Source organism: Aulonocara stuartgranti (assembly GCF_965226115.1).
Source record: "Aulonocara stuartgranti genome assembly, chromosome: 8".
Taxonomy (NCBI): domain Eukaryota; kingdom Metazoa; phylum Chordata; class Actinopteri; order Cichliformes; family Cichlidae; genus Aulonocara; species Aulonocara stuartgranti.
Window position 1 is genome coordinate 17,509,082 of NC_138959.1, and position 25,826 is coordinate 17,534,907.

General features: G+C 39.6%; 1 protein-coding gene across 2 annotated transcripts; it reads right to left on the minus strand.

Annotated features, from left to right (window-relative positions):
* Nucleotides 1-389: 389 nt before the first annotated feature.
* LOC309712640 (transient receptor potential cation channel subfamily M member 4-like) lies at nt 390-24,204 on the minus strand. 2 transcript variants are annotated; one of them, XM_082543601.1, is made up of 28 exons: nt 23,972-24,204; nt 21,861-21,922; nt 21,600-21,777; nt 20,915-21,095; nt 19,234-19,403; nt 18,324-18,501; nt 18,038-18,102; nt 17,708-17,947; nt 14,616-14,718; nt 14,402-14,523; nt 13,596-13,892; nt 13,373-13,474; nt 13,143-13,271; nt 12,086-12,215; nt 9,647-9,792; nt 7,026-7,138; nt 6,823-6,939; nt 6,657-6,697; nt 6,284-6,351; nt 5,652-5,767; nt 5,235-5,367; nt 4,865-5,039; nt 4,538-4,703; nt 4,266-4,447; nt 3,785-3,917; nt 3,624-3,696; nt 2,703-2,853; nt 390-2,587 (listed from the first exon to the last, which is right to left on the minus strand). In XM_082543601.1, exons 1-27 carry the CDS (start codon nt 24,065-24,067, stop codon nt 2,740-2,742), a joined length of 3,630 nt encoding a protein of 1,209 aa, XP_082399727.1. In that variant the 5' UTR covers nt 24,068-24,204; the 3' UTR covers nt 390-2,587; nt 2,703-2,739. The 2 variants fall into 2 exon arrangements, with proteins under 2 accessions (XP_082399727.1, XP_082399726.1); XM_082543600.1 differs by having other exon boundaries at nt 6,284-6,516.
* Between the last annotated feature and the right edge of the window lie 1,622 nt (nt 24,205-25,826).

Consider the following 25,826-nt stretch of genomic DNA (forward strand, 5'->3'; position numbering starts at 1 on the left):
GGAAGGGAAGATTGGAAATTGGTCTATAACTAGTCAGCAAATCATTGCATACTGGTTTTATTTACATTTTACACACTTTATTGGAATTTGGGTTGTGTCATGTGCTGATAAGCAAAACCTGATAAGGTTTTCTTCTTCTTCACATTAACATAAATGTATATTAGGAGCTAATAGCTCATTTGTTTAGTACTAGGCTAGAAACAGAGGTAAACAGCTAGCCCGGCTGTGTCCAAAAGAACAAACCCTGTCCTGCAACTACTGTCATCAAATGATACGCCTGCAGCCAGGGTAGTTAATATTACTAACTAAATATTTAAAAATACTTGAACTAGAGGTTATTTTTTGTATTTCTAATAAGAATTCATTTATTAAGTATGAAAGCTTTATTTTAAAAAAAAACAATAATGCAGACACAAAAAGTATTATCATGCTGACATTGCACAGAGAAATGCTTTCCTTTTAGGGTTGCCAACCGTCCCTTAAAATACGGAATCGTCCCGTATTTCGAAACAAAAGTACACGTCCCGTATTGAGCAAATAAGGGACGCACTTTGTCCCGTAATACAGTGAGAATCAAAAGTAGTCTATAAATGTTAATGGAATTAACGCTTTGTTTGAAAACATAATTCCCAGCCCCTCTCCTGCTTTGTGACCAATGAGCTGACAGCACACTTATGACAATTCGAGTATGACAATTCAGATTACCGCTCATCTCATTGGTCGAGGAAAGGTCGCTTGCGGAGAAAATACCGGAAGACAACAGATGACCACAACAAGAAGCATGGTCAACAGGGGAACAAACGCCGACTCTGCGGTGCAAGTCTCGGATGACAGTACACCTAAAGCTGGGCAAACACTGCGATTTTTTTCAGTCACGTTATTCAGCTCCTGCTCAAACTGTACGATTGACTCACAGGGGTTAGACGTTCATAGGTCACGATGCAGGGTCTCACACTATACGGCCCGATGCTCTGATGCGACCTGAGTGCTCACACTGTGCCTCCATAAAATGAAGGTTATAACAGAAAATCTGTCGCTCGCTCTCTCTGTCTTTCACTCACACAGACACACCACTACCATCAACTTTACTAAATTGCTAATGAAAAACATGATCAGGCAGCTGTGATTGAGCAGCAGTGTAAATCCAACTATTTTCACGGTTGTTGTGGTCGTGATAATTTTGTGATGCCACATCGAAAAGGCTCGGATGAGCTTTCCAAAGTTCTACAAGTTGTGCCTCCATCGCTTGTGTCCAGATCACACGCTGCACAGCCGTGCTGCGCCGTCTTTTTCACCAACGTTTACGTTTGCGCGTGAGCAGTGTGAGCGCCTGTGGTGACACCCTCACGAGCGATTGATGATCGGGAGCTGGTCGTGAGGTGTTAATCACTTCTCGTTACCCCACGTATACTACACGACGCACGATGAAGGCCAAAATCGGTCCGATCACTCAAAAATCGGCTCAAAATGGGCCAAAAATCGTACAGTGTGAGCCCAGCATTAGAGCAGCAATGTTTGTTCCCCTCAGAGAAAGGGAAGAATGGGAAAAGGAAAACACCTGGCTGGAAAACGTTAATATGGGCATGTGCAGTGAATATCAGCGCTATGTGGCCAGAAGTGTGATAATATGATTTATTTTGTGTAATAAACAACTGCAAGGATAGATGATTACAACAAATTGATGACTAATACATAAAAGTAATACATAGATGAATAATGATGATGAGTTATGATGCGTAATCATGGGAACAAGCGGGTTTACAAACAGGAGCAGCTGATTAGCATTAGAAAAGCTGAAATAATACCTCAACTGAAGCCAATTGTACTAAATGCACTAAATGTGCACTGTTACAAGAATATTTTTCTTTCTATTGTTTTCTATTATTTTAAGTTAAGCAGGACAGAGTGCTTTTAAAGAAAGATTTACTTATATTCTCAAAAGTTAAGCATGACAGGCTTCTGTTTAAGAAAGAGACCTGTTTTACTGTGTTAATGTTGTCATTGTGAGCTAAAAATAAATGGCTAAATGATCATTTGTTTCACATGTGTTCATATCACAAAGAATTGAATATGCATCTACTTAAATCAACTTCAAGTCAAATGGTTAAAAAAATAATTTCACACACAAAAAAAGAGCTAGAAAATTCACCACACTGGGAAGGGTGAAGACAACTGGGTCGCCCGGCCCTGGCCACGAGGTGTCCCTTATTTATTTTTCAGGGAGTTGGCAACCCTATTTCCTTTGTACATATGACAATAAATGCTTTGAATTTTAAATCATAATGTAATTCTTAATAGACATTATTACAGATTATGTAAGAATATGTTGATTTTAAATTCCAGAAGTGTCTTTAAAACAAAAGTAATGATGGTCATGTCATTTCCCAACTCAAATTACACACACACACGATAAATTTCTTTTTCATTTCAGTGCTTATCAGTGAGGATCATGGTGGCGGACTGAACAGAAGTTGTCAAAAGGGAGCGTGCGCGATTCTTGTTTCTTTTCCTGATCTTGAATGAAGGCGTTATCCTTGATATAAAGTGTTACTGAATCAAGCTGAGCTGGAAGAGGAGGGTAGCACATCTGTATAAAACAACAGGTAGAATAAAAGAAGTGAGAGGGACAAATTTTAGCAAAAAATATACATTTTAAAATAAGGTCAAAGTAACTGAGTTTTGTACGAGAAAACAATATTTGCCTTTTAGTATGCAGGTTGTTTTGTAAGCATACTAATTTCACAAGTTCTGTGAAGTACCACGTAATGCAGGTGGGGGTCGAGGAGGTTTGAATGTGCTTCCTTGTGCTAAAGTATCCACAACCCAGCTGATGGCACTGGAGCAGTACTCGATCTGAAAAGAAGAACAAGAAGGTGTATCTGAGAAAAGAGTCAATGAGTCAAGACAACTTGAGAAAACCTATGAGAATATGTAATGCTTGTTTTTTGAGAAGTTTGTAAAACACTTTAGCTGACACACATGGAAAACTATTGCCTTTGTTCTTTGACAACAATTGTACTTTTTCCTTTTCTCAGTGAAAACTCACTCCATGCCTTCCTTTCGGCCTGTTATTTGGCAGATCTCACCTGTAGGCATTGGAGAAGCTGTTGTGACCTGTTTCCAAACATGAAAGTGGCAAAACCTGGTCCCTGTGTGCCACTGGCAGTCAGTGTTTAGTTCCTAAATGGCTCTCCTCTCAAACATCATTGTTTTTGTTTTCTGCACTAAATGATATAATACACCATTTCTTTGTGTGTGCATTTATTTTTACAACTGATTGCACTAACTTGATTAGCTTAAGTTCTGCCTTTGCTTCTTTAATGTGACATTCTTCAATCCATAAAAGTACTTAGTACAGAATTACTTACAGTCACCTAAAATAACAACTTCACATAATCCAACCTAAAACTGACTTTTGGCTGTACAGTAGGTATTTTCCTACTTTCCTATTTTATTTTTAAACACCTCTTAATGTATTATGCCAACTGCCACCTGCTATGAAGTGCTTTAACCTTTATATAGAATAGTTTAACTCTGCAGACATGCTCTTTCACAGCAGCTCCACATATGTATCACGAATGACTCAAATGGTACAAAATGATAAGTTGGAGCTTCGGTTTTACCTGATTCTCCAGAGACCGTAGCCTGTGTTCGAAGTCTCTGCTTTCACTCAGATGTTTAAGCACACCATCTACCCTATATAAACAAAGATACATTTACTTCAGAATGATGGAGTCACACAGTAATAAATAATGCTGCTACAGTGGAGGATGAAGGTGCTCACTTGGCAGACATCCGTTTGAGCCTTTCTGAGTCGCTGCTTTTCTGGATCTTGATTCGAGCAGTCAGGAAGTCTTCCTTCTGAATCGTTTCCCACATTGATAATCGGTTCGCTGCCTTTTCTTCCAAGTCTAACACTGATAGTACAGACCAAGGGTTGAAATGATTACCTTTCAACTCATTTTTCATGCTTTCGTCACTGCTAAACTGAGTTCAGTGAGCAAGTAATCAAAGAACCTATTATTGTAACCTGGCACTGCCATTTTTAGTGAGCAACTGAGTGATAACAAGGCAGGCACTGTTTAAGAAAAAATCACACATAGCAAAATGTGCTGAATAAAATTTAGAAGATATCAAATTCAATCAGCTGTGGCTTTCTGACTCATTACTCATTAAACCTTTTACTTTAAAGTAATTAAGCAATAACTGTATTAAATGAATAACTTGATTTAATAGGAACCAAGTCTCCTGACTCCAATACTGACCAAAGTGGTGGATCTTTACAGAGGGCACTTTGCGAATAACTCTCCTAATAAAGATGTTGATGTGTGAGAGGATAATGAAAGGAGGAGCCAAAGAAGGACGGGAGTGGTACTCAGCAATCAGGTTGTAACGCTGGAACTTCCAGTAGGTGTCACTGTGTTCCTGCACTTTAGAGAAAGTGTAGCTGTGTGGATACAAGCAGATCAGAGCCACTGAGTCAAACCATTCAGTATGTGAACGCACCTTCAGATATAATAAAAGACTTGTTCTTTACCTAAACATGGCAATAAGCAGGTTGATGAGCAGGATGTTGGTGACCAGGAGATATACGACTAGCAGAATCACTACCAGCCAGTTACTCTCATGATTTCTACACGGCTCTTCACCGCTCTCAATCAAAGTCACATTGTGTGTACAAGTGATATCCCAGTCCTTGCCCACTGTCATAAATTGGAAAAATAAATGGTTAAAATTACAATAACACTCAATTTCAAATTGCTGTGATGAAAGTAGGTTCCAGGAAACTGCAGCATTTTAAAACAGATTTCAGCTTATAACACAGATTTTCTTATTTTTATGCCAGTTGCACAAACACTTGTACCATCCATCTCTTCCACAGGGATCTGTCCAAAGATGTGCAAGTATGGCCTGTAGAAAACTCTCCGAAAAATGCGATTCAGGTTTGGATCATAGTTGTAGATCAGAGCCTGATTGGCAACTCCATACGCCATGACCCACACACCCAGGAAGAAGAGGAAGAAGAAGACATCCTTCATCTAAACAAGAGGAAATTGTGATCTTGTTTGCTTCATTATTTATTTATTCATATATATATATATATATATATATATATATATATATATATATATATATATATATATTATATATATATACACACACACGCACACATACATATATAAACATATTAAGTTTACAATTGGTATATTGCCAACTGATGGTAACTTTCTCACCATCTTTCCTACAATGATGATTTTTGGTCCCAGCTGCTTGTGAATGGCAAAAATGTGAATGAGGCGAAGTGTGAAGACCATGTAGTCCAAACACAGGACATCCCGTCCAAATTCATGTGACCAGTGGAACATCCTGAAACACAAGCACAGTAAAGCTGAATCAATGAGGTAGCAGCACCGCCAGGCCACAAACCTGTATATTAATCTGTAAAATTTGGTTTTTAAAGAAGAAACATTTTTATATTTAAGGGACTAAATGACCAGGGGTTAAGGAAATTATTTATGCCACACTACATCCATAAACACAAACCAAGCACAAGTCTTTTACAATTTTGCAATGAAAACACCTCATTCAAAAATATTATTGTTGAAAATGTTTTTCAATAATCTGTCTTTTTTTGTATTTCTTGTCCATACCTGCAGATTAGTCCTATAATGAACAGGCTGATGGCGGTGAGGTCACATTTATTCCACAGATCCTTAATGTAGAGTCTGAACCTTTGACGCCAAGTCATCGTCCCCACAAAAATTGACTAGAAGAAGAACACAAAAATTACAACAAACTAAACTATAAGCTGGTGGCATATATCCAAATACTGAAAATTACTCTCCATGTGCTGTTCAAAGAAAGGTGTATTTAATGTGGTAAGCAAAGAAGGAACATAATAAGGAAGGAAGAGATTCAACCAAAATGATTGACTGTTCATAATATGTACTATTATAAAGACTGGGTAAAAATTCAACAAGAATAAGATTTTTATTTATGTAATTATATTTAATCTTCACTATATTTCTTAAGTTATTTGAATACAGTAACAAATATTAAAATGTATTAATCTATTTTAATGTCCATTCTGAATTTAATGCTTGTGACACAGCTGCATATTAACCACTGTATTGCAATACGAATCTTCAGTTATATCGTCCTTCTTCTATGTGCAATTTAATAAAAAGTTCAGTTACTGGGTTCACTTTTTCCCTTTATATTTCTACAGCTACCAAACCTTTCTGGGAAATAAAGTTCTAGTAAGACGTGTCTCTTCACTCACCTGTCTGATCTCCTCACAAACGATGGTGAATACCCAGAAGTACAACACACACTCAGCAACACCTGGACCTGAGGGTGGTGGGGGATCAAAATCCACCAACAGCACATAGGCGAAAAGCAAAAGAAACAGGAAGTACATCAGGACGTTGCCCAGAAAAGAGGTGACCGGTGCAAACCAGAACTGACGCCAGCGTGACACTATGAATGGACGCTGTGGTGGTCGGTAAGGTACACCTGTATCAAAGATTATAAATGCAGATTGCAGGTGACTTAAATGACAGCATGTGGTGACAAGAATAATTTCTGATGTCAGACTTTCTTCTTGTAGTGAGTGACAACACTTAATCAAAGATGACTCTTTAAACAGGACTCACCTTTAATGGTACCACTCCTGTGATCTTTTGAGTCAAGGTCACTGGTGTAAGAACGAAAATAAAATTGATTTAATTGTTAGACTTTAGCTAATGGAAATCAATAAAATAAAAATAACAAACTGATGTTCTACAGATTAACACTGAAGAGTGCAAGTAGAAATATTACAGGTGCTTGATGTCATCCAAAGAGAAGACGGTGGTCCCATAGAGACTGTTAGTGTCCTGGTCTGGCCCATCATCGTTAGGAATTCCTTCCTCCTCTTCCAACTGATTATCTTGTTTTCTATGAGGTAAAATATGTAGCAAATGTTTAAAAAAGTATCAAAATACATTTACAAACCTTTAATCTGAAAAGAATAAGCCTTTAACCTGAAGGAGATCAGATTGGTGTAGCAGAGGATGGGGCAGAAGAAAGTGAGCAGGAGCCTCCAAACCTCTGTGTTCCTCTTCATATCACCCCACCAGATATGGGAGAGCAGAGACTGGAAGAAGACAGAAAATGAGTCCTTATCAATCAACAGCAGCTCACTGGCGCAACATGAAGGTAGGATGTGTTATTTCTGAAGAATCCTACCATTTTTACTTTGTATTAATTTTTTTTGTAATTTAAATGATTGTACTGTACATGAAAGGGATTGTGCATTACATAGTCTTATTTATAGGTAGTGTATATGTATTGATTGAACTGTATAATCAAAGCAGCTATATACTGAACTGACCTCACAGCCCATTGTTCATTCAGTGGGCTGGTTTCCGTTATTCCCCAAAAGTTGATTCTGTTCATCTGGACGTAGTGTTTTCAGTGGGAGAAACGTTTCCTCACTCATCCAAGTGACTTCTTCAGTCTCAGCTGACTGCAGGTTTCCCCAATCTTATAAACAGTACATTTGCATAATGACTGAAACCAGCCCATTCAGTTCCTTGATCATTAATATGCAAATTCTCATGACCATTGATCAACAACCACTGACCAAAACCCACTGATCAAAGCTCATTGATCAAAGGCCACTGATCAATGGCCATGAGTAGCATTCACAGAAAGTGGGTGAATGGCTGCAATCACAGCATTGTATGATGGCGAAAGATGTACCCTTAGCTGCTCAACTGTTCCGATACTCCTGACACATATGGGATCACTACAGGTTTTCGCTTAGTCAGCGGTTGTCCTTCTCCCCTGAATCGGCTGAAGCTTTCTTTAGGTGCTTTCCCAGCTCTGACAAAAGTCCAGCTGGAATAACCACATTTACTCAGGGCCTTCTTGATGTGATGTTCTTCTGCCTCTCTGGCCGCTGTGTCAGTGGGGATGGTGTTCGCTCTGTGTTGTAGTGTCCTAATGACACCCAGTTTATGCTCCAGTGGATGATGAGAGTCAAAGCTTAAATACCGATCTGTATGCGCAGGTTTATGGTACACATCAGCTTTTAGATGTCCCCCATTACTGATGGAAATCTCACATTCTAAGAAGGCTAACCTGCCACTTTTCATATCCTCCCTGGTGAATTTGATGTGTTGGTCCACCGAGTTAATGTGATCTGTGAATTGTGGTACTTCCTGAGATCTGATTTTCACCCAGGTGTCATCCACATATCTGAATCAATGACTTGGTGGCATTCCAGGGTAGGATTAAGACACAGTTCCAAAAGCAAACACACTTGGTCGATGCTGAGAGTGGTCCTGTTGCTCAAGTTGGGGTCATCCTGCAATCTCTTATGAACTACCTCCAACACTTGACTGGAACACAAGTGAAAAGAGACGTAAAATCGTTCTAGACCATTGTTTCATCTGCCTCCATAATGACATCTCTCACCTTTTCAACAAAATCCAAAGTGTTCTGGATGTGGTGTTCAGAGCTGCCTACCAGCGGGTTGAGGATCGAAGCCAGAAACTTAGAGATGTTATAGGTGGCCAAGTTGATCATACAGACAATCGGCCTTAAAGGTGCACCCTGTTTATGTATCTTTGGTAAACCATACAGACTTGGTGCAGAGTCTCCTGGGTACAGCCTGTGGTATGAGGTCCGGTCAATAGAATTGTCTTGTTCTAACAGCTTCAGGCAATCTATCCCCCTCTTCCTGTAACCACTTCCTGGGTCTCATTTCAGGGGCTTATAAGTATTTTCATCACTGAGCAGTGACAAACTTCTCTCATGATAGTCTTTCTGGTTTAGCAATACTGTGCTCCTACCCTTGTCTGCTGGAAGGATGAGACTGTTGTTGTCTTTACTAAGTGATGCGAGTGCCTTCCTCGTCTCCAAGCTGATGTTGGATGCTGGGGGCTTTGCATTGCTGAGACAGGCTGAAAACTTTCGTCCGTAGTTGCTCTGCTTCCACGTCTGCAATGTTGTTATTTCATATTGCTGTTTCTGTGGCTGTGATAACTTCAGTTATTGTTCAGATGTCTTGTTTATAAGGTTTGAGAAACCTGCAGTCAGCTGAGACTGAGGAAGTCACTTGGATGAGCGACAAAACGTTCCTCCCACTGAAAACGCTACGTCCAGATGAACAGAATCAGGTGTTCACGATTTCCTTACCTGGATGTGCACACGGGCACTTACAGACACACACCATTTGGGCTGCTGCTGCCTCTAAAAATATCTTACATTATCAATACTGTGTGCTGTTCAGTAACTTTGTCATTGTTATTTATGCATATGTTGGTTGTTGCTGTGGTTTCTCTGCTGTTTGGTTTTTTGTTGGTGCTTTTGTTTGTTTGTTTGCTTCTCCCCAAGTTCAATTTCTTTCTTTCTTTTCTTGTCCGGTCTTGTCTGTTATGTTTGTAGTAATCCAAAATAAAGAATATCCTAATTAAGCTCTAATAAAATATTACTATCAAGTGGGCAATTACAGCAAATGCTGGAATACTGTACTTGTGAAGTTTTATTTGGCAATTTTTGGCCTTCAGTGAACAATTCTGATTCTGCAATTCAGCTAAACTGCCATACAGGACAGGGGAAAAAAACATGAAAGAAAGAGGTTAAAAATCGAACACACCTGTACGCCATCATTACTGAAGAAAAGCCGAGCGTCAGCACTCACACCCATCTGAAGACAAGTGCTGCCACCCCAGACAGGAGACTTCCTAATTAGCAGGGTGAAGGATCGGCGTTCATCACTCCGATAGCAAGAGCTGAAAATATCTGAGGTAAAGTGGACACAAGACATGGCATTCAATTTTATTTATATAGTGCCAGTTTACAAGAATAGTCATGTAAAGGTGCTTTATGTCGTATAGTAAAGACCCTATATTAACACAAAGAAAACCCCAACTTGTAACTCCCTATGAGCAAGTACTCTGAAATCTTTAAGAAATGATGGGGCCAATTTTTTAAAGCTCTTGTATGTAAGTAGAAGGATTTAATTCTGGGTTTAACAGGGAGCCAATGAAGAGAACCTATGAGAGACATATGCACTCTTTTAGTATTCCTTTTCAGTACCCTCATTGCAGCATTTTGAATAAACTGAAGGGTTTTTATGGAGCTTTTAGGACAACCTGATAATAATTACAATAGTCCAACACAGAAGGAAATCAACCAATCAGTCAATCAATTTATTTATAGGCACTTTTAAAAAGCAACACAGGTTGACCAAAGTAAACCAAACACAGAAAGAACTAAACAAAAATCAGTCACAATTATAAGCTAGGGAGTAAATATACGTTTTCAAATGTCCTAACTTGAAGAGGCAGACTGTTCCAAAGGTTAGGAACACAAATCGCAAAGGCCCAGTCTCCTCTGTGTTTTAGCCTGCTTCTGCTATCAGCTGACTTTAGATTTCTGTTTGGAGTATTTTTAGTTAAAAGATCAGAGAGGTGCGAGGGAGCTAATCCATTTAGAGACTTAAAAACAACAAATAAAATCTTCAATTCATGAACATACTGGAAGCCAGTGTAAATGAGCCCAAGACTAGGAGAAATATGGTCACCTTTACATGTGCCTGTCAAGAGTAGAGAGTTGTAGTGAACAAGCTGAAGATGAGAGAGTAGAGCCTGGCTAATGCCAAAATAAAGACTGAGACTGTAGACAAGCCTGGATAAAATAAATGCGTTAATCACTCATGCATATTTGTTCAATACAAACATGCAATTAAAATTATATGCTGGTAAAAAATGTGCAATACATGCACAGTTGCCATTAGAAAAGCCAAAGCTGATCACTTTGTTATAGAGACTTCAAACAATCTCTAAAACCTCTTTACATTTATGAAAACAATGGCACAGCGCTTCCCCCATGCCCTTATAAACACTTGCATCATATTTATGAGAAGGCTGACATGCTTGGTTGTTTTAATGAACATTTTGTAATATCGGGCACACTGCTGAAGAAAGTAAATATTTCTTATGAGCATTCCTCAGCTGCATTCTCTGATAATTCTGTGGCCAGCCACTCCTTTACTTTAAGCATGGTGACAGCATCAGATGTGCTCAAAGACTTTAAACTTTTGGATACTAGAAAATCAGCAGGTCCAAACAATTTGGAGCCTTAATTTTTGAAGTTAGCTGTTGATTTTATCGCCCCATTAGTTACTTTTCTTGTTAACCTTTTTTGGATACAACTGAAATTCTAAAGGAATTTCTCTTGAGTTCTTGAGTTCTAGCAACCACAGAGACGAGTCCATTGTCAGAGAATATAAGAAGATCATTTATAACCTGCAATAATCCTGTTTCTGTTCAAAGATGATTAATAGAGAAGGGATAATCATATTTAACATCAAAGAATGAATTAATGGTGGGAAATATTTGAACACTCTTGTAGGAATGGGGTCTAATAAATGCTCAGCTGAAGTACAAATATATATCTGCAGTATTCAACATAGATGTACATAATTACATATGTGAAATGGTTATGAACCTTTATATTTTCTCAAATGGTTAAAATTAAATAATTTCAAATTTTATGTATTCATTAAAAATGTAAGGAATATTCAGCTCAAGAGACATGTGACTCTTTCAATCTGGCTACACTGTGGAAAAGAAAGCAGGAGTTGTTTTTATTTTCTTATGTTCATCACTTTATGGAGGGATTTTACAGAACATAAAACACTTTTTCCAGGCTAAATGAAGATCTTCAAAGTGTTTGAGATGCCATTTCCTCTCCACTTCTCCAAGTTATCTGCTTTAAGCTACATATTTGAGACTTATATTAAAGAGTCAAACACTTCTCTCCCACACCTCTGTGAGAGTCAGGTTTAAGTAGCTGCTCTGTACTCTAGCATTGAAGAAGATGACATTAGAGGAACTATATCCTTAAACTTAGTTACAGCACATTCAGAAAGATATTTACTGTAATGAAATGTTTCGTTACTATTGTGTAAAGTGTTAGATAGGTTTTGCTACAATTGTGTTACATCAGCTGTTAAAAGGAAAATTCAAAGGACACTTCATGAAACTATTATGAAAGTAGATAACAAATATTTTCTCTTCTAATGTCTCACCATGTGCCAGGTTCTCAAACCTCTGGGCCAGCTCTTTCATGGAGAGTTTGGTTTCATTCTCTACCTCAAGTTTGGACAGTTCTCTGAGTATTTCACTGCCACCAAGAGCACTCAGGACTGCCTCACCTGCCTGGAAAGTAAAGCAAAGACACAGGTACAAAAAGTAAATTCATTGTATCTAATACTGTCTGCATTATTATCTCAGTTCGTTCTGTTGAAGTAGTCTAACTGGTACAGCACACACAGACAATCATTAACACATTTACCTGTTGCATGAAGTCTAAGTTGCAATTTACTTAAAGGGACTATATATATGCATTTTAGATTTATAGTTCTACTGCGATTTTTCACAAGATCTACTGCAAGCTGGAGTAGAACCTGCAGCATCTCGTGTACTAGTTCATGCCCAACTACGTAACATTTACAGAGGCTGCAGGCTTAAAAAAAGGATTATCATCACTAGCTGCTGACTCTGATCACAAAGTTGCAGTGTGTAAGAAAACATCTACTCAACAGTTGCTGCCATATTAATTTAAAAACTAAATGCTTAAATCTAGTGAGTTCAGAATTGAATTTGATTATTTTATAGTAATTATTTGCTTTTAGATTAAGATTTAACATTGTGATATGTCATATGTTATCATATGATTTACATTTAATATAATCAATGCTTAGATCATAAAATAATCATTAACAACACATTGTAATTAACGACACACATGTAACAAATAGCACTAGCTGCATCTCATTCTCACAAATGTCCAATATCGCTTAACTTCACCTAAAAACTACGGTTTCACTCAAATAACAAATTCAAATAATCTATTTATCCATTCATACACCAAGGACTCTGTCAGACATACTGTAAATCTGTATAAGATGATTTTTCAATTCCTTTTTTTCTTCTGTTAACTATGAAGTGATCGCCTCATAACCCTTTAGAAAAGCACAATTCCAGAACTATTAACACTGGAGACACCAGTTGTATCTTGACTGTGGCTTTTAAACCAGCTGAACACAAGTAGAACATTTTTTAAATTTGTCGCAGAGCTTTTACCATCTCCCAGAAGAAAATGGCCATCTCACTGCGGTTTTGCAATACCGCCCAGAGGAAAAGCGAAGCCCAGGGATCGGGGCAGGGCAGGTCCTGATACTTGCAATGTCCACGCAGAACCTTACTGGCACGCTTTGATGAATGAAGAAATAATACTTATTACCAGGTCAACCATGAAAAAGAGATCCTATAACCACAAGAACAGTGTGTTTATTCTGAAAGGTTCAGAGTACCCTCAGAGCTGTCCCTTTGGATGAAGTGGACTCTAATCTCAAAGTGTGATAGTAGAAAGGCTGGCAGACATCACCCATTAACAGCTTCAGGACCCTTGACACCTGAGGAAACCGTGGGTGGGACAATAAGCACAACAGTATCAGATGTTCTTCACATTCTTTATTAATCTATTTAAGCATAATTAATGAAAAAGGACAGAATCTCTTTGATTCCCAAACTTACCTCAAAAAGGGTGACCTCCTTCACTGGTCCATCCTGATTGTTATCTTTCAACAATCTTGTAGACGAATTCTGTTTTTCTGATGGTGAGTGACGCTCCACTATTGCCAGCCGCTCTGCTAGGCACTGTTGTAGTAGCTGATAGAGCAAGGTCCCATCTGGCACAGAGCGATAAAGGGTTTCCAGCCTGCCATAAGTTAGGTACTCCAGGATATTCAAGCCATTCTCAGTGAAAAGCCGAACAAACTGGGGCTTGTCATTGATCAGCGCATCTGTCATTGAGTCCTCCAAATCTTCGTACTGTTTAATTGGAGGAAGGAGATCATATTTAAGACAGGTCAACATTTTTTATAATAATAATAATAATGGATTGGATTTATATAGCGCTTTTCAAGGCACCCAAAGCGCTTTACAATACCACTATTCATTCACTCTCACATTCATACACTGGTGGAGGCAGCTACAGTTGTAGCCACAGCTGCCCTGGGGCAGACTGACAGAAGCGAGGCTGCCATATCGCGCCATCGGCCCCTCTGGCCATCACCAGTAGGCAAGTAGGGTAAAGTGTCTTGCCCAAGGACACAACGACCAGGACAGAGAGCCCAGGGATCGAACCAGCGACCTTCCGGTTACAGATGCGATTCCCAACCCCCTGAGCCACGGTTGCCCAATATTGCCAAATATTCCTCCATAAATCAGATTTGACAAATAAATCAGTGATTTATTTGTCAAAAGTGTTACAATAGACTGTATAGTGTGATGTTTTGTATGAATTCTTCTTTCAATGTGATGTCTTTTTCCCTCCTCACCTTCCACTGGATGTCTCCATTGAAGAGTTCAGTCTTGGCAATGTCAACCCTGTTCCACGTTACTGCTAGTTTCAGCTCATCAGTATAAGGGTTGGCATCAGCTGATAAATGTTGCTTACTTGCTGAAAAACATAAAGACAACACAAAAATCAAAATAAGGACTAAAAGTGCATGTTGCTGCTATGTTGTAAAATTACTATCTACTTATACATACCTCCCACGAGTGTTTTAAGCAGGACTGTGTCAAAGTCATTTGGACTCTCGTGCTCTCCTTGGTAGACTGTAATCAAATGTCTGTTCTGGTAAATGTTCAAAGCCTGGAGACAGAAGATAGGAAAAGGGAACAGGAATGACAGAGACATGATCACAAATTTTTTCTTTTTTTAGAAAAAGATTAAATTGCACAGCCTGTGTGTTCTGATTAGGCAGGATAAATTCCTAGTATGACAGATAAGCTAATCAACACACACTCTAATACTATCATACTCTGAATTTAGTTTAAAAACAAGCTCAAAGCTTGCCAAATCTGAGTTTCCTGTTTGAGTTTAGTGTGCACGTGAGCAGGGAAACAATATTGTCAGCTGTTCACGTACATGAAACTCAGATTTCAGTCTCAGAGTTTATTGCTAAAATCAGAGAAAGAATACTTAACTAAAGGCGGCACTTTTATTGCCTGGAGAAACAAACTAAAAACAAAACAAATGTATACTAAAGAAACCAACAAAACATGAACTAGAACTAAGAAACTCCTGGTCATTAGTGGCTTGACCTGAGGACATGGAACTACACACGACCCACAGCAACGTAGAGGTTGCGACAACAAACAGGGGAAGACTTAAATACACAGGCAGGGTAATGAGAGGCTGGGGAACAGGTAAAAACACAGGTGGGACTAACCAGACAAAACAAGACAAAGGGAAGCAAAACTGAACACACTAACACAGGACACGACACTGTCAAAGTGAAATATGATGTATGATGTATGGCAGCCTTGACACTGAGACATGACTGACGGGATATGAAACGTGGAACACAGGGAGGACACCGTGACTGAAACTAGAAGCTAAAAGCAACAAACATAACATGAACAGAAAATAACAATAATCAAGGAGTACAAATCAAACACAAAACCAAGTGCCGTGATAGGAACAGGGTGTCGACACCTGATAGGTCAACAACGTGCCACACAGCTAATGTTGACTCATCTCAGCTAAGGCAAATTTTTACAGCTTTATTTTATTACTCACATTTTCCCCTCTGAGTGTGAAGGAAAGGTAGAACCAGAAAATTCAACTTAAAGAAACATTTAAAAAGCAAATTAATAATAATCAATGTCCTCCACCTGTCCAGTTTCCTGAAATTTTATTAAGGGCACACTGCACACCATGCTAAGAAATGACTGTGACTGAGTGTCCACCATGTTTTATTAGTCACTAACATTCTCCGTTTGGCCAAAGGGTGGGGAAGAGTGGCGCAGGTTTCTGGGCTTCAGTCCAAAGCAATTTCTGTTGTCTTAACTAGACAAAGGATCTAATGGCTCCGGGGCAGAGGCTCACAAGAGGTCGACCGAGTATCTTAAAGTCTGCGCCCCCCCTCTGCATAACACAGCAGACAACGCATCATTTTCCTGTTCACCCCCATCAGTTTGTTCTTCTCCTTATGTGCTATTACAAGCTGCTCTGTAGGCCCTGAAAGTCAAGGCTGACCTGACCTTTCTATGATTTTTCTATGATTTCTGTGACTAACAATTCATGTACAGTCATCAAAACTCTACAGGTATCACAGATAAGCTTTTGATATCCCACAAGTAAAGTTCACTGAACAGAAAGTTAAATGTTGATTGATGATGGTTGATATGCTTTCAAAATAGTTAGAAGTTTTTCCTTCCAGTAAAGGAGATACAGGTGCAGTAGCCAGAGTACTGCTGGAAGAATTCATCCCACGGTTGGAAACTCCAGACTGAGACTGGCTGCTGATCAGAAATCTTCAGAGACCCAGCAGGAAGCAGGGACCAGTCCATGCACAGTTGACAGCCCAGACTAGGGGTTAGGGTTAGGGATTTGGGGATGGGATTTTAATTAAGGGATTCTACTTGACCTGAAACATGCTTTGAGCATCCAAAGAACTTTTACATTTAGAGCTAAATGTGATTGATTGTTTTGTTTTCCACAATGCCATCACTGATGTGGGGATAGTAAATGATCATTGTAAAGGCCTTTGGGATGTTTTAAACTGTTTTAAACAAACTGATTACCTTACAACAGTAAAGATCACAAAGCACTGTATAGAAAGAAAATGCTGATCTATCACTCTGCTGTAAAATTTAGATCAGTAGTGTTTGATGTATGGTGGCTGTGTGGAAACACGTGGCTACGTTGGAGTTTTATCCCAGACTTTGAAAGGTACTAATAACAAAGTTAGATGTTCTGTTGTATCCATTTGTCCACAGGTTCAGTCATATCCACTGTCCCTGATGGCAAACATCTGGACATGGTAAAATAGAACGGCACAAAGGAGTGTGTGCGATGTTTGGTGATGCGTGTGCACCTTCATCCCTAGCAATACCACTGATAATGGTTCTTTTACAGAAACAGTTACTGAACTGGAAACATTGGCGGATGGATTTAATGATCAGATTTGATAAACACGCCTCACACTGAATGGCTTCCTTATCTTAAATCTTTTTTCCTTTGTATAATTACTAATAGTGAAGGTCAATATGACCTGGAGTAGCCTGCTCAACTATGTTATCTGCTGACTGTATGAGGCCAGCATCGGAGAAAGATAGTGGCAGCAACAGCGCGGATGAGAAAAAAACAGTTGCAACTGCAGACTTTATTAAGTCATGTTTCTAAAACACATTGAACACAAATGCATTCATTTATTGTAAACAGTACTTTTTAAGGCTATTAGATTTTGCTTTTGGGCTAGTGCTGATTGATCAGTTGCATTGATAAGCTTGCATATATGATTTGGTTCTATAAAAACAACTTTCACAGCTTGTGAGTGAATTAACTTTTTGTCACTGTGGTGAAACAAATAGCAGCCTGAAGTTTCAACAATTTGTAACAAACTGAGAAAGTAATTTATAAATTACTACACTAAAACATATAATGTGAATAAACTTGGAATTGTGATCCCGACACACTGACAGTAAGATCAAGCTAAACACTTAGATTTAGTTCTGAATATCAGTGCTAAAATACACCACAGTCTAGTCTGTAGTTGATAAATATGCAGAGACAGAAAGTGTTTCCTCCAGCTCATCTGTAGAGTAAATGCAGTGCATCTGTTCTCAGCACTCACCTGCTCAACTAATTTGTCGGTCTGTGCCTCTGAAGGAAAATGCTTCTTAAACCGTTCTGCCACTCTGTCTTTGAGATCCACATTGGGAGCTTTAAGAGCCTCACTGTTGCCTTCACCAGAGGACGGCACAGCTGGAGCTGAAGACCGGTTCTCCAAGATATCACTCAGGAAATCAGCCAAGCCTCCTGAGCCAGCCAGAACCAGCCAGGGGATGCAGCTTTTTAAAGAGAGATCCATTCTCTGACAGACATGACAAAAACCATGAAAGAAACATTCACACAATTTAAATAGTAAGTCACAATTAATGTTGTGATAATGAGCAGACTTTACCTTCAGCATGTCTGTTTCCCCTGATATCAGCAAACAAAGGACAGGGATTTCAATGCTGCCACTTCCTTTAAAAAGATACAACAATTTTTAGCATCTTCCAATCTTGATCAAATGTTTTTGTTAAATTAAGCACAAATAACTCTCAATTAACTTTAGCTAAAAAAAAAAAGAGTGGAAAATATCGGGCTGACAACGTGTTATCAGTATTCAGATAAAACTTCGCTTAAGCTCTCTCATAATCCGTAATATAATATTTTACTTTAAAGTTTATGGTACCATCTCTGACCCCATATGCCTGTGCGCTGATGGGAAATGTATTCCTCCAGTCTGGCTCTGAACTCTGTTTCTCCTCCTCTGCGGCCCACACTCCCATCGTCCACCAGCAGAAAGGCCTGGTAGTTGTTGTCCAGGGGGCAGGAGTTCTGCGATGCGTTTGGGGCATTGTACTTTGCAGGAAAGCTCCCCTGCAGAAGCAGAAAACCGGGTATACTAGTGTTTCTTTACTTATATGTGTTTCAATAGAAGATGCAAATACAGTCTTGTCCCAAGACTATGGAAATGAAGCATGGTAAGCATGGATTTACCTTACTTTGAGCACTAAAATCCACACAATCTTAGTCATTTAAAATTGGGACACATAAAAGGCTGTTTGTATTAACTCATTCACTGCCATTGACGTCTATAGACGTCAATTACGTTTTTCAATGGGAGGGGCTAGAATACAACCTCGGGCAGCTTGTCAGTGAATATCAGACTGCTTGAAATGTATTTTTCACAAAAAGCTCGTTTTCTCCCTTTTTTTGGTCAAAACAGGCATTTTTGGTGGAACCCACCTCTCTTCTACAGCTGATTACTAAAGAATGGAAAATGGTAGAAACAAACTTTTTTTTTTTTGGATGAAAGAAGAGAGTCTGTTCTTCATTTTGGTAGGTTCAGCGTTTATATGATCATAACACACAGTTTTCTGTGGCTCTTCAAAAATGAGTACAAATGCTCAAAAACCCTGGCAGTGGGGAGTTACCTGATTTGAAAATGGCTGGCAGTGAATGAGTTAATTATAAGCAACTAAAACAAAAAAACACAATTAAAAAGACAAATATAAATCAAATTTTTAAGTGAGCTTTTTGGACAATAAAGGTGAACATGATATATTTTAATGCTTTGAAAAATGTTTAAATGTGTAATGTCTGTACTACCTGAGGTTTGACCAGCTGCTCTCGCTTTTCCACGAGGCCCCACGGAGCAATGCCCAACGCTACCACCTTGTTGAGGGACACTGAAGATGCTGCAGCTGCATGATCTCTCACCGCCTGTCCAACACACCTGCCAACATCTTCGTGCAGGCCTGTAGTTAGGATCCATGCACCTGGGGGAAACAGATAAATGGTAAATGGCCTGGTTCAACCTGTATACTACGTAGATTACTGTGACATGTCACTAAATGTTTCCCCATTTGTGGAAAAAGTTGGAATGCAGTGTAAAATGTAAAAGTGAAAATCACAATTGGTGCACAAAAATTAAGGCCAGGGTCCAGGGAGTAACATAGTATGCTTTATTAGACCTTATAATCCACTGAGCAATCATTACTGCTTCCATCTTGGTGTCTTGAGTGCTAGGGGAGGAAACTACTTTATTGGGAACATCAGGTAGGCACTATTTGTCTTAAGTGTATTTCATTTTATGCCCACAACATCTCCAACAACAACACCTGACATGCCAGGTGTGTTCCAGGAGGCATAGCGTCTTCTGGCCTCAAGATGGGGTCTGGCCAGAGATAAGCTGTTATTATCTCTGTTGGAAGGAGCAGTTTGTGATCAAGGTCTACCTGCACGTCCAGGGTCAAGGAGGGTTGTGCATACTCTTGCTGATAACGTCACCAGACATTCTCCTGCTCGCACAACGGAAATTATGTTTGGCAGTTCAGACATTGGATGAGTGAGTGCATTGCTGGCAGTTCCAGCCTCCAGGTGTAAAGGCCTGGAGATAGGCTGGTGTAGCAGCTGATAAAGGAGATGCCTCAGAATTGCCGGAGTTTGGAAGAGAGCACACATAGGACCTTCTCTTCCCTACTGATGTTTTGGTTTGTTGAATGGACATCATAGCTGGCTCTGAGTCTGCTTCCTTCCATTTCCCAGATATCCTTCCAGGTGAGCTTACTGTGTTCCAGGTTAGCCTGTTGGAATGTGAGTTTGCTTCTGTGGATCCTTTTACTTTGTATTGGTGTCGGACCTGCTCAATTACCAGCTTTCTTCTCTGGTGTATGAAGCCTTGTGCCACATTGGTCAACTTGTGCCATATCCATGTTTTGATTTTTCCTGTAGAGGTAACTGAAAACTATAGCTCTACACCGAGAAAAGATTTTGCTTGCTGCATGGCCTCTGATGGAGTCCTTTTCCTTCCAGTGGCCAGTTCAGGAGCAGATGCTCAGATTGCTGCATTTAAGCCGTACCCAGGCTCATGTTTAGCTTCGTTTTGATGCACTTGTACTTTTCAGTGAGGCTGGGTAAAATTGAGTACAATTGCTACTTTAATGCACTATCGCAATTTTATGTGACTGCATTAAGACAACTTGTATATCTTGATGCATGCTCAATTATCCAGGTAAGGAAGCGTTTTCGAAGCTCAAAATGCTACATCCAGATGAACAGAATCTGCTTTTTGGGGCATCTTTTTAAAAATCAGTTTTAAAATCTAGAAACTAAGTTCAGGTAAGGCATGTGTTGAGAGTATTTTAGACATTTTTTATGGCATAAGGACCTGTGTTGAAAATATGATGGCATCTGCTAACCAACAATAAAATATTTCAGCAAACAGCTCACAGAAATTCCAATCATACTGTTAACATCATAGATCAGTTTGTAATGCATAAAGTTTTACCTGTGCTTTGTGACGCTTTCACCAGTCCCTGTCTGAGGACCTCCCGTACCCAGGTCTTTATCTGTGTCCTGCTATTTCCACCCACAACAGAAACAACCAGGTTGGGTAGAGGAAGACCCCAGTGGGTTGTCAATATGTTGTACACCACCGAAGGCTCAGTGCTCCATGACAGGCGCAGGAACTAAGTTTACAGATTTGATGAATTAAAGGAAACAAGCACATGTCAACAATGCCCAAAGACTTGTAAATTAATGAACTGTGATCTAGTATTAAAGCTAAAATGATGCCTCAGTTGTTTGAACGTTTAATTTGTAATTAAAACTTAGAAAATAAAAATGACACTCGAAAGAGGGACCCAAAAGAGCCCAGAATCATTTTTACTGTCTGGCAAACTATAGGAAAGTCGATGTTTTAAAAAAAAAGGGTGTAAAGTGGCAGTGATACCTGTGTCAACATTGAGTTCTTATGGGTTTTAATCTTGTCACTTTATCTGTACTGACTTTGTTTACTCAGGTGTAGCAGTAGTAGGTTGAAGGTCAGGAAAACTACTGGCTACCAGAGCTCCGGATTTATCTTGATTTTTATTTAACCCACCTTTACAAGAATTTTCCTTTAATAACGTGCTCACATTTTCAAAAACTGTAGAGATAAAGCGTTATGGGACAAAATGAAAAAAAAAACCCACATAGCTGTGCCTCTTGCTGGCTCCTGCAAACTGCACCTCTCCAAAGGCATCAGTTGGTTGTTCAGAGGAGTGCTGCACACTTTTCCACTGGTTCACGATGGCTGTGCTGAAATAATCTCCAACAGCCACAGAGGCATGGTCATCTCTCGCAGCCCCGCACTGACACAATGCACCATTACTGAGAGAGGTGGAAGCATAAAACGTCACCAAGAAAACTTAAAATACAGACATGTCACTATCAAAAGGCAGAGGTCACAGTACCTGAAGGAATCTTCTACAAAGGTGCTGCACACTCGTTTCTTGATGATTTTGGGGAAGCAACTCTGAAAGGATTTTTAAATGTTGTTAAATAGTGACGAACATCTACATATTTCTTAGTTTAATCAATCAATCAATCAATCTTTATTTATAAAGCACTTTTCATACAGAGAAAATGTAGCACAAAGTGCTTTACATAGTTAAAAGCAGCCCACCCCACCCTCCAACTCACTCCCCACACTCTCAATACACATATATCCCCCCACCCACACACACATACACACACGCGCACACTTAAAGAGTAAAAATTGGGCTGGGCTCGCATGAGCCAAGTGAGGAAACACTATAACAGGGAGCCGTCTGCACCGGGAGCCGGTCACAGACCGCAGCCTCCAGGCTGGGCACACAGCAGGAGGGAGGCAAAGGAGCCCCCCAGCCAGGCTGAGAGGACCCCAGAGACCCAGCAGCCACGGTCAATAACAGCCCCGGTGCAGAGAGCGCCCTCCGAGGAAACACTGGAGATATGACGCAATACAATATATATAGGGTAAAATGATAAAATAAATAAGAACAGGATACAATATAAATATAAATAGAATAAGAAGATTAAAAAACGAATAAGAATAAAATCAAACAAATATTAGGTAAATCCTAAATTAATAATAGAATAACAGGATAGAATAAATAAGCATAAAATAAATAAACGCTAAGTAAAAGCTAAATTAAAAAGGTGGGTCTTGAGCCTGTTCTTAAAAACATGTACGTTCTCTGCGGCCCTGAGCTCCTCCGGCAGGCTGTTCCACAGACGAGGACCATACCACTGAAAAGCTGCCTCTCCGTGAGTATGTGTCCTGACTTTAGGGACAATCAAAAGGCCAGTACCAGAGGACCTCAGGGTCCGCGAGGGTTCGTATGGTAAAAGCAGATCTGAGAGATAAGAAGGCCCAAGACCATTAAGACATTTAAAAACCAATAAAAGAACTTTAAAATCGATCCTGAAACACACGGGGAGCCAGTGCAGCGATTCTAAAACCGGTGTAATGTGGGCCCGCCCTCTGGTCTTCGTCAGCACACGAGCTGCCGAGTTTTGCAAGAGTTGTAAAGTTGAAATATTCTTCTTAGGAAGACCAGAGAGCAGGGCATTACAGTAATCAATGCGACTGGTAATAAAAGCATGCATCAGCATCTCCGTTTAACATAGTTTAACAGTGAGTCTGTGTATGCACATATTCTGTAGTAGAACAACACAACCCACAAGCCAAAAAACATGTTTTTCTATTAAGCTTTTGAATTAGCCTTGGTCTTTACATCTACTGATTGCTGTCTTTAACAATCTCAATGTTTTTCTTCCCTTACTTGAACAATTATTTTTCCCAAATATGTGTTGATCATAATTATTTGTAGTGCATATATTTCTTTCTGTGATAAGTAGCATTTTTTCAGTGTTCAGGCTGCAAAAATAGCAGGTGTCAGTGTGGAGACGAGTGTGAGAGATCTTTTTAAACCTTAATACAACTATAGCACAGTTGCTTTGAAAGCTTCATTGTTTCACAAAAGCTTTGCTTTACTCATCGCTAATGTGAACGCATCACCTCAGCAGCTAAATGGAATTGAATGCAGCCATCATCAACGTTATTAGTAAACATGATGAAGTGCTTAACTACATGCTTATGTTTAGGATGCTGTATGTAGACTAGTAGACATAAGTGTGCTTTCCATTTTTTTCTGTTAAGTAACAGTTAGTGAACTGCTATAGAAATGTTGCACTGAACCTGTTTCTACTTATTAAAGCTTGTTTTACGGCCAACCAGTTAGACAAGTTTTGTATCAACAAATTGCAGCTGAAATAGTAGATGTTAGTTCACCGGCACGTTTGCAAAGCTTGTTGTGCGTAGTTTTCCAAGAAGTTTGTGGATGGCTCACATTCACTGTTACTTGGAACTTTATTGTGAGGATTTTTTTCAAGTATAGCTTGCACTTTTTAAAAAAAAATCTTTAAATGTGGGGTTTTTTTGTTGGTTCTTTACTTTGTCTTTTGTTTTGTTTTCTTTTGGCCGACATGCCACCATGATATCGTAACAGCAGCTGAAAGATTTTAGCGAAAGCTGACTTACCTGGCTCTTCTCAGTCTGGCAGATAATGTCTGTGTTGTTATCTCTACCGGCTTCTTCTATTCTCCCTCCTTCTACGTTTGCTCCAGTGTCATTCATGCTTCCCTTTCAGTCGAGCTCAGTGAGAAATGTGTGCAGAAGAACTAAAAGTGACTTTTTCTGACCATACTTCACCTTGTGGCTTACTGCTGAAACCCTATTCCCTGCCACTAACGTCTCTCAGTGTCCACAATAAAAGTAGGTGCAGCCAGCACTAAGGTATGGGTGTGGTTTCACAGAGGCAAACAGTTCCTCTAAAGTCTGAAAACAGGAAAAGCCAGTCAAAACCACAAACTACTCAGACACAGAGTCTGAGCTGGTGTAGTGTTTATTCCAATCCTTCTTCATCACCTTACCTGGTCACTGGCATCTCACGTGAGGAAACTGAACACCCTCAATGACACATTTAGACACCACTGTAGCAGACTGACAGCTCAGCAAACTTAGGTTCTCTAATTGTTATTAGAAACTAAAAATATCACACATTTGCAACAGAGACTGTTAGTTATGCGTCTCTGTGGTGCTCATTCCCACAAGAAGTAAAAGCCAGAGATTTGCCTGCAATAATCATGCAAAGGCAAATATATTTGTTTTTAAAGGCCAATTTCAGTCAGAAAATTATTACTAGAATTATTATTCAGCTGAAAGTTAGCCCAATATGTGCATGGATTCCACTTGCTTAAGCATAACTTCATAAAGACGAAGTTATGCTCTTCTATAAGAGGCTCCTCTGTTCTTCACTTGTTGCCTGTATTAATGGCACCTGTTTGAACTCGTTTGTCCACAATCTCAAACAGTCACACTCCAAACTCCACTATGGCCAAGACTAAAGAACTGTCAAAGGACACCAGAAACAAAATTGTAGACTTGCACCAGTCAGGGAAGAAGAATCTGCAATAAGTAAGCAGCTTGGTGTGAAGAAATCAACTGTGGGAGCAATTATTAGAAAATGAAAGTCATACTGATAATCCCTCTTGATCTAGGGCTCCATGCAGGATCTCATCACATGGGGTCAAAATGATCACAAGAACGATGAGCAAAAAGCCCAGAACCACACGGGGGGAACTAATGAATGACCTGCAGAGAGCTGAGACCAAAGTAGCAAAGGCTACCATCAGTAACACACCACGCCACCAGGGACTCAAATCCTGCAGTGCCAGATGTGTTCCCCTGCCAGTGCATGTCCAGACTCGTCTGAAGTTTGCTAGAGAGCATTTGAATGATCCAGAAGAGGATTGGGAGAATGTCGTATGATCAGATGAAACCAAAATAGAACTTTTTGATAAAAACTCTACTTGTTGTTTTTGGAGGAGAAAGAATGCTGAGTGGCATCCAAAGAACACAATACCTATTGTGATGCATGCGGGTGGAAACGTCATGCTTTGCGGCTGTTTTTCTGCAAAGGGACCAGGACGACTGATCTGTGTAAAGCAAAGAATGAATGGGGCCATGTATCGTGAGATTTTGAGTGAAAACCTCCTCACATCAGCAAGGGCGTTGAAGATGAAACATGGCTGGGTCTTTCAGCATGACAATGATCCCTCCACTAATGAAGGAGTGGCTTCGTAAGAAGCATTTCAAGGTCCTGGAGTGGCCTAGCCAGTTTTCAGATGTTAATCCCATAGAAAATCTTTGGAGGGAGTTGAAAGTCTGTTGCCCAGCGACAGCCCCAAAACATCACTGCTCTTGAGGGGATCTGTACGGAGGAATGGGCCAAAATACCAGAAACAGTGTGTGAAAACTTACAGAAAACGTTTGACCCCTGTCATTGCCAACAAAGGGTATATAACAAAGTATTGAGATGAACTTTTGTTATTGA